General features: G+C 42.9%; 1 protein-coding gene across 5 annotated transcripts in view; it reads left to right on the forward strand.

Annotated features, from left to right (window-relative positions):
- Positions 1-14,217, forward strand: part of LOC117733366 (MICOS complex subunit mic25a-like) — a 58,794-nt gene that overhangs the window by 34,299 nt on the left and 10,278 nt on the right. For all 5 annotated transcript variants that reach the window (XR_004609727.1, XR_004609728.1, XR_004609729.1 and 2 more), the window contains one exon: positions 3,785-3,920. Coding sequence is in view for 2 of the 5 variants with exons in the window: in XM_034536961.1 (XP_034392852.1) it covers positions 3,785-3,920 (136 nt within the window). In the remaining 3 variants the exon portion in view is untranslated. The remainder of the gene's footprint in view (positions 1-3,784; positions 3,921-14,217) is intronic.

The following is a 14,217-nucleotide window of genomic DNA, read 5'->3' on the forward strand; positions in this document are numbered from 1 at the left end:
AGAGGAGGATGTTTGCGGATGTTTGCCCTCAGTCAATTGAAAAGCTGTCAGGGTGCAGGTGCATACGAGCTACAAGCAAGAGATAAGAGGCAACTCTGTCTCTCTCGCCGTGTTCCTCGTCACCTCTCCGGCCCTCCGTCTCCCTCGTTATCATTTTCTCTTGACTCCACCAACGCACCATTATCAATCAAGCTGGTAAATGGTAAAGCGGTCTGTTGAGGAGTTCTGACCCTCAAGACACGTCAAATGCCATTTCTTGCCTCGATAGATAAGGGTGGACGTGTTTGCCTAACAGTTTCTCTCGTTCTCCCCGCACAGCTTTCCCTCTACAGCGGGGATTAAACATTTTATCATCACATAGGACTCGTCCAATTTCAAGCAAATTAGTGGAATGTTGCAATAAACAAAGTATGTACATTACCGTGAGTCGGATAATGGGAAAGCTTTAAAGAAAGTGATGACTTTGTAAGGTGCTTTTTTATTTTTTCATTTAGCTTTTGAACAGAACCAGGCTAGCTGGTTCTCCCTAGTTCCAGTCGTTATGCTAAACTAAGCTAATCCCTTTCTTAGCAGAAAATGTTGGTTGAATTGGACATTAAACCCCAGAATTACTATTCATACAACAGTTGCTGACCTTGTGTCATGGAGTTCCTCCGTCCTTTCTAAACGCACGCATTTGCACTGAAACCTTCCTTTTTAAAACACCCCTGGAGACAACGACTGACGAGCACCGGGTGTGCATGGTGCGGAAACATTGTTACTTCTTAAGCAGTCCCCCCCCCCCCCCGTCCCCCCCCCAGATATTGAAAGACGTAGTTGTTGTCAGTTGAATACACAGCCCGGCACTGTAAAAAGAAAAGGACACACTATATTCTTACCGTGTCAAAACTAATACAACATACGCACTCAAACACGATGGACAGACTTTCGCTGAATTCTTCTTCTTTCTTTTTCCCGGAGCCTTCAAGTCGGTCACAATATTGGATTCTCTCTATTTTTCCTCTTTGAGCGCTGCTTCCCGTGAGATGTGAACACGATTTACTAATTGGTTGCCTGAAACACAAGCGCAGATAGAAACACTTTGTAGTTGACAGGATAGAAGTGAAATGGCATGCAGGACCAACAATGCCTCATATGTATAGCCAAAGCCATTAAAGAGAGCACAAAAACAAGCATCAGTCTAACTCTGAGAGATGCATATGGTTTAGAGGCGATAAAGGCATCTTCCTTATCGGACTCCAAGCGTTGCCAGAGGCTTTTGTAGTTGCTGTTGTGTTTTGTGTCTCTTCTATTTTCCAATTCCTCCCCTTTCATGTGGTTCCTTCTCCTTTGTCTTGGTAAGCTGGTCGGCGTGGTCCAGAAGTCTGAGGCCTCTGTGTTCCGTACGCCTCTGCAGGAGATTAAAAATAATGGGCAGCACAATTAATTAAGCAACTAATCTCACTGTTTATGTTTTGTCATATTTACCGCTCACAGATGCGTGGAGAACTCTCCCCAAAAGAAATGTTTGCTCCCACACACGCATTAAAAAACAACCCCATACGCAGCTGGACGGGCTTTGCCGCTGTTCCAGCCCAAAAAATATAAACAAGCCTCTCTCTCTCTCTCTCTCTATTTTTTGTAAGCGGCTCAGTTAATATTGTTGATTTAAAACCTCACCTTCAATTTGGTGTAGCATGTGGACAGAGCTTTAGCTTTAGCCGCGGCGGAGCCAATTTTCTGCTTCAAGCGCCTTTAATAAACCACGCAGAGCTATCAGGAGGCTTTGGCTCTCCTGATGAAGGCCATTTATTTCAAATTAAAGGAGAGTTCCTTATCTTCGGCGGCCTCAAACGGCGAGAGAGATAAAGACGGCGAGCTTTGTGTTCGTCCTCACTGTGTTGTTAATGCGATGAGAAAGAGAGAAATGGGGAGGGGGGAGAGGGTAGCGTATGAAGGGAGGCCGAGTTGGAGAGAAGACGGAGGATAAAAGTGGGAAAAGGCTGATTAAACAGGCAAGATAAACCATTGGAGGTGTTGGGGGGGGGGGGGGGGGGGGGCAGAGTGATCTGATGTGTCTTTTTAAAATGGGTCTTGTAAGAGAGAGCCCCCCCTCCCCCCCCCCCCTTCATTCCTTCCCTCTCACCGTTTTATCTCCCTTTCTTTTTATATGTTTTTCTATCCGTCTGTTCATTTTCCTCTTTAACCTCCATCACCCATGCTCCGAGAAAAGAAGAAAATAACCCCCTCAGTCATTGCATCCATGATACCGATGATAAAGTGTGTGCGCGCTCGTGTGGATACGGATACGCCGTAATTGAAACGCTGGGGTCAGCTCTCCTTCATGAATCAAAGCCAGAAAGACCCTTTTAATATGGCTTTCAATTAAATCTGGTGTTAAACGCTCCTCACACTGAGAGTGCGCACGCACAGCGTGGAGGGGATTGACGTGTCGGCGCGCAGGGTTCGCGGTGCTTTCATGTTCACGGTGTTCGACAAGTGTGTGTGTGTGTGTGTGTGTGTGCGTGTGTGTGTGCGTGTGTGTATTTCTTTCCTCTACCTGCGTGGGCGTACATAACTCGCTTGTCTCCGCTTCAATCAGTCAGAATCCATTACAGCGAGGCACCCAGGCAGCGAGCCTGTCATAGTTAACAATCGCGCAGATAGACAGGCAAAGACCAATTATAACACAGCCCACATATCAAATTAAGCACGACTCATTCAGTCGCTCAGAGCACACTTTTCTGCTGTATTTGATCAGTGTAATCCAACCACACAATTAAGCGCGGTTTAGCGCTAATTGTGCGATTTACGACGAGGCACGTCCTCGAACCCACCATAGGTTGTTGAACAGGTTGCTGTGGGTGAGGCTGTTAATTGTTTTCCATCTTTGTCTTGCCTCAATTAGTCAGACTTATCCGTGTGTGTGTGTGTGTGGGTGTATGTGTGTGTGTGTGTTCGTTAGTTATTTATGTAGAAGGGTGGATGTATTGTTCTGATAGGACTGGACAAAATCACATAATTACCCAACAAAAAAATGGAAAGTGCCCCATTAGAGGAAAATGGGAAACTTCAACTCTTTTGACAGTCAAGTTGACGTCAAATCCCTAAATCAAGGTTTCTTTTGTAATCAAACATACGGCAGTTCTTTATGAATGGTTTCATGAGTTGGCTATGCTTTTAAGGACGAGATATTTCATTTTTGTTTAATCAGTTTCATTAACTGATGAATGTATAAATGTTTAATACTCACTCACCTTTTTTTAAACTCTGGCCTCCACTTTGGACTCTCATTGGCCTCCACCAACTGCCGAGGGGAATATCTGGCTCTTCAGCCTCTAAATGCTCCACATGTGCTCGACAGCTTAAAAGCGGCTGCCTGCTGCAGTTGGAAACAGCACGAGAGTTTCTTCCGCGTGTATCTGATCCTTTGTTCCATACAACAACATAGCTTAAGCCTTACAGCCACTTTAAATTGACTTTTGTTTGCCATCCCTTTTTTCCACATTCACATCCTCTTTCTCCGAAGAGCTGATGTACGCGTTGCACAAACGGTTGTCATTTTTTTTGTTTTTTTCTCAACTACTCAACAAATCAAAAGTGATGTATTAAACCCACAGTGCATTCGCAAACAGTGGATTTGACGCATCTGATCCAATGTTCAGGCTTTAGATGTTGATCCCCATCTGTTGTTTACATTTTAAAAAAGTGATTCTAGTTTTTTTCAGGCTGCATTATTAGAAGTGAGAGACTATTTATTTTTCTCCTCAATAATTCCATCCTTCTGTGTTTGTGTGTTTTGCAGGTCTCGCAATACCGACCCGGTGTGTCTTGGCCTGCAGGCTCAGATCTTATCTTGCTACAGGGACAACAGAGACCAGACCCTAAGGTGCTCCGACCTGGCCAAAGAATACATGCGGTGTATCAATGCTGCCAAGAAGGTGAGGCCTTCTTTCAAATAGGATTAGGAGTATGAGGGTCAATGAAACAAAATCCCCAAATGTATGTATTGTGTCAAACCTAGATCATACTTTTAATTATGATGATTCCTTTTTAAAGCGATATCAATAGCAACTTTGAAGCAAAAAGTATATAGTAATTATAATAATGCTAAATATATATAAGTGTACTTCACATGGCCCTTCAAATAAGCAGGGGGACATAACAATCCAGTCTGAGTGGTGTCTTTTGAAGTTCTCCACGGAGAGAGATGATATTTTCAGAGCAGCACACTGTCTGATGTAAAAGAAAGAAATTCAATTTTTCTCGTGTTCTCACGATTATTTAGGCGAGAAGTGGGGGGAGAGTTAAAGACCCGCCCCCCCAAAAAAAAAAAATCAGATTGATCGAATTTTGAGAGCTGTCGCTTTAGGTTTGAACACAGAGAAGAATCTTGTCATTAGAACTGGCTTTCAGAGTGAGTGTCTGATGTAAAAGTATGAAATCCAAGTTGTTCAGCGCTCCCAAACTTGTTTTCCCACTAATGCTGAAAACGACAGCGTTTCAAAGGCAACGCGGGTTGGCTTGCTGTGACATGAGTCCTCAGTAGCAGTTCAGCTCGTCACCGCAGCCTTCGCCCCTTCGGTTCTAATTTTAGGTAGTTTACAGACACACAATCGTTTAAAGTATGCGAGAACAAGAAGAAAACACCAAAAAAAACTGCAGGTTGTCATCGGGAAAACAAGCAATAAAACTAGACATCTTCCCCGACAACATTCATTTAAATATTTTCTGAACAGACTGAATCGCTGCCAGAATTGAAGAAAAATAAGAATTCCTGGAAGCGGTTCACCTGATGTCAAGTGAACCAGACGGGGTCGTCCAGTCAGACGCAGCCATGATGTCTGCGGTCGGCTCATTAGAATTCTGGGAGAGTTTAACAGAAATCTTGCACTGTCGATTGTAAATGTGTTTATATAACCCCGAGGCGTCTTTTCATGTTTATGTGCATGAGACATTTTTGCATTTTTTAAAGTTCGAAAACTCAACCGTTAACCCGTGTCCTTCATCAAAGCAAGTCTTCACACGATGCTGAGGATATATCCATATTTTAATATTTTTATTGTTGGTGTCATTTGACCTGCGACGTGAGATTTGAAATCTCCACTGTTGTTTTGCTGTTTCACCTTGTAAACAACAAAACAACACAATAACGGACTGAAATTTTGCTTAATCTGTGTTTTTGCTGTGAGTTATTGGAGAGATGGAGTCCTAGAACTGACAAGTTGAACATATAACTGAATGTATCAATATACAATACAGTTAAATTATTTCAATTGTGAAAAGGAACACACAGCTTTATACTTTTCATTTAACATCCAATAAGTTTGGAAAATAGATTAAAACCTCACTTGATATTCTTGTATACTCCGTGTTCAGCTTCCAGCTCATTTTGCTTTCAGATTTTTTACCTTTTTAGTAAAACAAATTAAAGGGGAAAACTTATAGATTTCCTTTACCGCGCCATTTTAGTTATTCTACAAACAGTATTATTTATTTGAATGTACTTCTAATTTTGACTCCAATTGACGAAGCAGCAAACTGCATGACATTTTATGAAGGTGATCTGGGTCTCCTGTCGTTGTCGGACGCAGTGGTAATTTAGTTGATGTCGTTATCTCTTCATCCATCTGAGTCAAGAAATCCTGCCTTTTTCCCTCTCTTTGTCACTTTTTTAATTATTTCTTAAATCTGTGGTGAAACTAAGTTTAAAAACCTCTGCTTACACATGCTCTCAGAAACGTCTAGCCTTTGTACTTTCGCTTTTAGCATTTCACATTTCTAAATTGGATCCACTGCTGTATTATTCAAAAGCAAAGACGAGCTCCTCTCCTCAAGTGTGTGCATCGCTGCAGCAGTTTTGAGTTACACATTCACAGGAAGTTGGAGAGAAAAATTGTGTTGGAGTTGGAGGCAGAGTGCTGGAAGCTCGCCCTCCCAAAGTTGGTATGCTAGAGGCATTTGAAGGTGTAGCTGCTAATCATGCACCCGGACAGTGTATCACTCATGGTGCTCTCTGCTCACATCTCTTCTGCGTTGCTCAGGGGCATTGAGGCTCCCCCCTGGCATACAGTAATACAGCAAGTGATAATCAGCTGTGTGTGTCTGTGTCTGCCTATATGTGCGTGCACTTTCAATCGCATATGTAGCTTTGTGTCTGTCTTGTATGAGACCCATGAGACGCAAACATGCTTCTATATACGCACAGCAAAGCCTACGTTGGTTTTCTTGGATTTCTACACTTATGAGATGTCAAATGTCGTGTGTGTGTGTGCGCCCGTATGTGTGTGTCCCTGTGAGATATCTTCTTCATCATATCAGCTGGTGTGAGATAACGAGGAGGGAAGTGAAGACTCTTTGAAGGCTGTCTTTAAAGAGCACAGTGGATCATACAAAGTCTGTGTGTGTGTGTGTGTGTGTGTGTGTGTGTGTGTGTGTGTGTGTGTGAGAATAGTTCTACATTGCACTCTGCTTTAACCTACAGATCAAGGTCTTGCCTGCTGATTAGTCCCTGAGGCGTCTCCCTGACTGTAGCCCAAGTTGAAAGTTTATAAAGTTCTTCTCCCATTATGTGTCTTTAGAAACAGCCACCATATGGTTATCACTGATGACACCGTGGGAAGAAAAAAAAACATAAGAAAATGTCAAACACCATGTTGAACTTGAAAGACAAAATAATCTTTATTTAGCAGACTTTATTACATATAAATGGAATTCCCTAAAAATCTAATTTTCAATTATTACAGAAGGACATTATTTCCAATAATTGTAGCTTTCTAATTGTGGTAGTATTTCTACTACGGGGTAGTAAGACGTGAGGCTTCAGCAGGAAGCATTGGGGAACTCATCGACACATCGGAAAGCTATGCAGTATTAGTACAAGTGTTTTCGCTAACTACAGGAGCTAGCTAACACATAGCTAATATTAGCTCTCTGAACAGCTAACTTTTCCCTTTTCATCATAATTGTTGCTACCAGCTGCACATGGTAGACAGTGGGGGCTAAAATAGTCCTTTGACATGCTGATGTTTTTAGCTAGCTACGGACATTTTGTTCTTGGTTGCATATTGTGTAGCCAATTGCTTTCCCTTCGGTTAGACGTTGCCAGTATGGCACCCTGTTTCTATGCTGAAGATATGTGACGGCTAATGTTACAGACTCACACGACACGAAGCCCTGGCTGTGAAGAGGTCGTAATAATTAGCTATTTAGATGGCGAACATGTGATGGGACATGCTAAGCTAAAGATTCAATTGGAATATTTTGTGCCTGCTTTGTCTGCTAGCTAGCTCGAACAAGCAGCCTTTGACTGGAGATAACTAGCAGAGCAAGTTTAACAATACCAGCCTAAACTGTAAAAATGTGGGTTTCATTTTGGCCTGTCATGTCTTTTTATGTTAAAGCCTAGTTGGGTAATGTATTTTAGAGACTAGTGTCTATATTTGTTGGAATTGTGTCATATGGTCTGGAAAAAAACAAAAAAGTCTGTCATTATGGCTGTCGCAGGCCTGTAATTTGCCCGTCCAATCAATTAAATCGGCCTGCTTGTCTGCTTCCTGCCTGCACTCTTTGGCCGCCTCTCTCACTAGATCTAGCGCCGTTTGGAGCTAGTGCTGCTAGCTACTTTCATTGGTAAAAAAGAGTTGGTGTTTTGGTTGAATACTTTTTAAAAGATTAGAATGAATTACTAATTATTAATGAATAAGTAATTGAGTAGTCATTTTTATTAGGTTGTTCAGTGAGCTTAATAGCTTATCGTGTGCTTAAGTTTGAATCCAGTTTATGACTTTTAGAGCATCCTACCTTTTACTTTTTATTTCCGTGTTGTATGACAGAGAAATGCTGCACTTTTTAAAAATTAAATTTGGATAATTTAAAATACATGTTTGAGTAATATTTTGTACTTCTTCATAATGCATATTAAATGACTGCATCATAAAGACAGTCAGTGCACTTTGAGCCAAGGAAAAAAAAAAAATGTCATTTCTCTTTTCATCTTATTCATAAGATGTTTTCTGTATTATCAATTTAAGTGTTTACCGCTTCAAAAAAACTGTCCTACCGCTTATTAATCAAAATTTAGAATGACATGGAAAAGCTTCTGATGGGAGAAAGCAAACAAATTATCTATTTTTATTCCTGAGCTTTTTAAAATGAGTGAGAGATGACTTTATTGGCACTACATGTGGTCCGGTTTTATTCGTATTGTTTTGTATTATTGTTTTGTGTTCCCAGACTCGACAGAAGCGACTGTGATGTGTTTTGATCAGTGTCACAGCGGGTCAGCGGACAAGCCTGCATATCGCAGACGTCCTCCTGCTGGGTTACGCTGCCGTCTTTATACACGCTTGTGTACATGCGTGTATGTCCGATGGCAAATGAGGGGAGGATCCCACTGAGCCCGCAGAGGCTGAGCAGACGACTGCTAGTCATTATCCTCTGGGAGGCAGGGCCGGACGTGGTCAACGCTGGATGTAACGCACACACACCGTCCAGACGCTCGGTGGGATTCTCCGGTCATTTGTCTGCACTCTTAGATGTGAGCGTGCACACGGCACACACGCACGCGCGCACGCACACACACACACACACGTACGCTCCTACAAGCAAGCACTGTCTATATGCCCGGTAGGATTCTGCAGTCATTTAGCGCCAACCTCAGAGAAAAGCCTGGCTCTGATGCTCATCTGAGGGAAGAAGAGAGAGAAACAGTGACAGCGGGGTATAAAGAGAGATTTGGGAAACGATGGAGAAAACACCTGAAGCAGACAGAGCAGGCGAAGGATATACAGGGAGTAAAAACGTCACGAAAGATTTAGGGAAACAGATGAGTGTGACAGCGGAATCTCCGAAACACAGACGTATACTGTATGTGGAGCCACAGCGAAGTCGGGATCTGGCCAGCTGTAAAGTTGAGACCTCAGGAACTTTAAACGCTGTTATTTTCCCCTTCAGCATGGCCAACTACTGAGACACACACACACACTCTGATGCATGTATATATATATATCCGATGCCCTGCTGTGGAGTACAGCCATGCCAGGCTTTGGTGTCTAATACCAAGAGAGTGACTCCTGAAGTTAAAAGCTGCCTGTCAGACGAGGGACGCAGAGAAAACTGAAAGCAAACCGAGAGAAAAGTGAGAAAAGTGCCGGGTAGCGGCAGTGTGACTGAAAAGAAGGTTGATGGAAAATGAGATTTGAAAATATCTGTATTTGATAAGAGTCAGCCTGAATAGTCGACAATTCAACATGGCCATGTATTAATCACATAAGAACGTAGCACCACCAGAGGCCGGATATATTTTTTAATTCATGAGCGATTCTCTAAAATCTGCTGTTTACGGCTCTAGTCCCTTCCCTTCTGTCAGTGGATCGCTTCAATGGCGACATTAGGACCCGCTTATGTTTACTAGCTCTTGCTAGCTCTTACCAAAGTCAACGCAGATTAGTTGTTCACGAATGTTATCAGGGAAAACGTTGACTTCATTTTGAAGTCCCTGCATTTTTCTGGTTGGATTAGATCAGATTAGACAATCTAGATCAATAAGTAGCACTACAGGTAAAGGCAATTTTTTTAACTATCCCTTTTTAAGCAGACGCAGAAACAATGAATGTCAAGTGAAAATGAGGCTGAATATTGTCTTTCTCCGTCCGTGCACATGCCGACAACGTGTTATCTGTTTTTTTTATGGATTTGTTACAAATTTCCACCTGGGTTTTGTAGCCTCTACGATGCGTTTCCCCGTAAACTGTCCAAGCCGCTGAACTCCCCGGGTCCCACAGCAGAGATACAATAGGGAGTGAGAGGCCTTGCAGATGAGATGTCACACTGATAGCTGACATTACCCAGTGCATTAAGATTGAGTGTCCCTCTCCCGCGTGAGAGGCATTAATGTTCACCTTTTAATTCCCCTTTCTTCTGCTGAGCTAATGATTTAACTTGTTGGACTGTGAGGCCGTTGACAGTCATTGCCATCCGGGACTCTTATGGATAGCGGAGGTGGTCTGACTGATGACGTGTCATGTCTGCTGTCCATCAGAGGCCACTTAACACTTTACTCAAGAGTGGTAATCACATTTCAAATCCAGCTAAAACTTATATTAAAAAAAACTGAGTTCCATGTTATGAAACACCACCTGTATTAAAAGAACACAAATACAATCTGACAGCCTTGCAGTGAATCTTTTGTGAAGGTCCTAGGTTTTAAATGGGTTTCCATTGTGTTTCGTGAACCTGAATGTAAAACCTTTGAGGTGCTGTGTGTTGGAAGGAAATGATGGTAAAAGTAGCGCTAATTGATTATCTTTGACACATCTCTGATGTCGGGGGTATCGGCGGATGTACCGCTTTGCAATTATGTGCTGAGAAGTGTTCACAATATTCTGTCCCGCTCCTTTATGTAAATGAGGCGGGCGGTGGCCGTGCATTTGAGCAGGTTTCGTAATTAATGCATGGGAGCTTTCTTGGGACCCTCAGAGGGATGGTTCGGAATGTGATTTGAAACGGCCGGCCTGATGTCCAGGAGCCCGCGTGCTGTTACCGAGGCATGCTTAGTGCGCAAGTTTGATTCCCGGCGGACGTCACACCAGAAGATAAGGGAAGAGAGAAAATAGTTTCATCAAGTTTTGATAAGCCCACTCTCAGGGGGAAACCCTATTGACGATACTGATAATAAATCTGTATCTGTGGCCCATCTGTATGCAAACTGACTCTCACATAGCCAGTGAATCACAACGGTATAAAACCCACTATTGATTTCTTTCTCTTTTTTTTACCTTCAGTTGTATTGTTGATTGAACAAGAGTGATGCCGGTACAAAGATCACAGCAGCTCAGCTTCTCTGCCGGCAGATGAAAACGTAGACAAACATACCGAATGAAAAAGTTCAAAGGGAAGGCTTTGAAGAACTAAAAAAGCACACGCTGTAGATAACCAGAGAGCTGGGAACTGTAGATAGAGGTGGTAGATATGAAAGGCCGATGAGACATGAACGGAAAGGCCTTAAGAAACACTGGACACAGATAGGAAGCCGAGGAAGGGAGTACTAAAGCATGACAAGAGAGCACAGCGAGAGGAGAAACGATGAGGTCCGAAGTGAAGGCTGAGATTAAATGTCCACCAGTTTATGGGAAACAAATAATGGAGCGGACTTCCCACTACAGGCCGAATGTAAGAGAGAATAAATGAGTTAAGGAAAATGGAGAGATGAGCACTGATGGGGCAACGCTGAAAGGACATTGCAAGCAAATAAACCAGAGGAATGGAGAGGGGGGGGGAATATAGAAGGAAAATATGAGGGGAAGAGAAAGCAGTTGGGCTTTGAAAAACAGCAATTGGAGAAGCGAGGGGGGGGTGATGAAGAGGAGGAAGTGGACAGTTGAAGAACAGGGGTTGAGACAGACAAGGGATGATGGGAGATGGGGTGGGAGTGAGAGAGAGAAAAAGAGGGAAGGGTGGAGGGGGGGCCACGGGGCTCCTGTCACAGGAGGAGAGGATGGTGGAAGAAAAGGGGGAGTATTGGAGGTGAAAAAAAAAAGGGAAGGCGGGTGAATGCCGTGAAGAGATGGTAAGTGGTTATGGGGGAAAGGGTTGGAGATGGACGGAGGATGAAAGGATGCCGAGGGAGGAATAGATGGTGGGCCCCTCAGCAGTCAACACTAATGAAGAAGAATGAGCGGTTTCAGCTGCTTGCTGGACCTGCTACTGACCCCCCCCCCCCCCCCCCCCCCCCCCCCCCCACACACACACACACACACACAGAGAGAGAGTTTCACACACACTTTCACTGACGTACTCCTCGATCTTTTGACAAAAATTGTATGAAGCGCAGAAGCATTCAAATGAATAAATATTACAAAATGTCGAGTAGCTTGCTTTAAACTAAGCCTAATTAAGGGAATAGTTTCTCCCAATTCCTTATATTTGTTCGGAGAGAGAACCCGTCTCAGATTAAACACTCATGCGTGGGGGTTTCACACCAGGCGTCTAAATTAGACTAGGTTGCTTTAATTGGGGCTAAAGTCTTGCAGCGTTTTTGTATCTTCCTTCAAAGTGCAGAACTTTTCTACAAAGTTGATGTACCGCGGAGCAGATAGCACTTTTCTCTCCTGCTTTGACATTCTATTTGTGTCTGTGCTTTTTAACCCAGCGGAGAAAACATGAGGGAAACTCTAAAAGATAAATAAATACATTTTGAATCTTAGCTAATTGTTCAGTCGTCGTTTTTCCCCATTTTTTGCGAAGGCGTTGAATGGATTCAAAAGAGGTTCCCTTATTCATTCTCTTCTGCTCTCCGCTGAAGGTCTGTTTGTGCCTCATTAGCTGTGACTGCCTTCAGACAAGGAAAAGAAAAAGCATGAAGGAATAATCTTTTATTTTTATTTTTTTTTCCAGCCAAGCTCGCAGTGTTGAGCAAAAGTTGACTCGAGGCTTGCCAGATCACAAATGCTGTGTAGTGACGGAGGTCTGTTGACCAAAGGTTTTATTCCCCATCCCATTTGGATGCTTGAAAGTGGAATAGTACCAATGACGGTGTTCATCCTTCCTTTTGCTTCTGTTTGTCAACAAGATGCAAAGCTGCAATGGATTATGCTGCAGGAGTCCTAAAACCTGGAAAGTGAGTTTGCATTGTTGCACTTCCGGTTTTATCGTTCTAACGCTTGAGAGATTTGAACGTGGTTTTTTTTCCGTAATATGAAATACGTCAGTAAGTAACCCCTCGGGGCGAATTTTGAACGTGTCTTGAAAAAGTCGCTAAATGGGTCTAGAAACCGGCATCAGGCCGACGTGTCCGCGTTCACAACTTTGCTGTGTACTCGCGCTCTTGCGACCTTGATGCATTCATAGTTTAACAGCCGTTTTTTTAACGTTAGTCTTTTTTTTTTAGGATGTGGCGAGTCGCCAATAATCTTGGCCTTCGCGCATGCGCAAGTAACCTGTTACGGCGTAACGTAAACATTTACACGAAGGTACAGGCATTTCACCATATATTTATTAATTACTTAGTTTTATGACTGTGTACTTTTGTAATATATAAAGTTCTCAATAAAGGTATTTTTATGTATTTCCCCATGCACCCCATAGTTTGAGAACCACTGCGCTATACGGAGAGCGTTTAATGCAGGAGAAAGCAGAACAAAGAAAACACAAAGTGGAAAGTACTCTGTATTTAATTGGGTTTGTTACAGTATTGTGGGTGTTTTATTTTATTGTTCATGGCTTGTGTTCTACCCAATGGATCCCACCGACGACACAATCTGCAATGCAGTGTCCGGTCTTTGTAGCTGTACGTGTCCTTAATGACTTCAGCTGCCAGTAATATATAATGTATATAAATATACCCGTGCTTGAACTCTGCATTATGTTTGTGCCACAGGCAGTGCATTGTGTGTGTGTGTGTGTGTGTGTGTGTGTGTGTGTGTGTGTGTGTGTGTGTGTGTGTGTGTGTGTGTGTGTGTGTGTAAAGGGATAGAGTCCAAGATGGCAGCAGACCGCAAGAACTCACATGAACCTGTCGAGCCCAGTTTTCAAACATGAAGATGTTTTTTTTTTTGCAACCAGTGAACGGAGGTTACCATATTTGGAAGGCGGAGGAGTGACGTAGAGATGCCGTATACTCTGGTAGCGACCTGTCAATCACAGTAGCCCCGCCCAAAAGCATACTCTGCTTTATGGTCTTTAAATGGAGCATAATTTACTAAATGAACATCACGCTGTATTGAAGAAGACTTGAAACTAGAGATTGAGACCATAAACTCATGTTCACAATGTTTACTGAGGGAATAAATCAAGAGAGAAGTAGAGTCATTTCCTCATAGACTTCTATACAACCAGACTTCTTTTTGCAACCGGAGGAATCTTCCCCTGCTGGCCAGTAGAGAGAATGCATGTTTTAAGACACTCCAGACTTGTAGAAAAAAGTTTTCGTCAGTTGGTTTATCTTCGTCGGTTTGTTTTTGCTGTAGTCTCTGTCTCTTTTTTTAAATTGGTATCTATCTTTAATGAATCTTCCTTCATCTGTCAATTTTTTTTTTTTGCCTCTGCTTCTTTTAAACCAACACCTTTCATCTCGCTCTTTCTGCGGCTCTTTTTTTCCCTCTTTCCTATTTGTCTACTCTCGTCTCGTTTGTCTCTCTTGTCTTCTCCTATCTTTTCCCCCTCTCTCTCTCTCTCTCTCTCTCTCTCTCTCCCTCTCTCTCCCTCTCCCCCCCACCTCTCACTGTCTCCTCCTGCTCT

This window comes from Cyclopterus lumpus, chromosome 7 (genome assembly GCF_009769545.1).
Source record: "Cyclopterus lumpus isolate fCycLum1 chromosome 7, fCycLum1.pri, whole genome shotgun sequence".
NCBI lineage: Eukaryota > Metazoa > Chordata > Actinopteri > Perciformes > Cyclopteridae > Cyclopterus > Cyclopterus lumpus.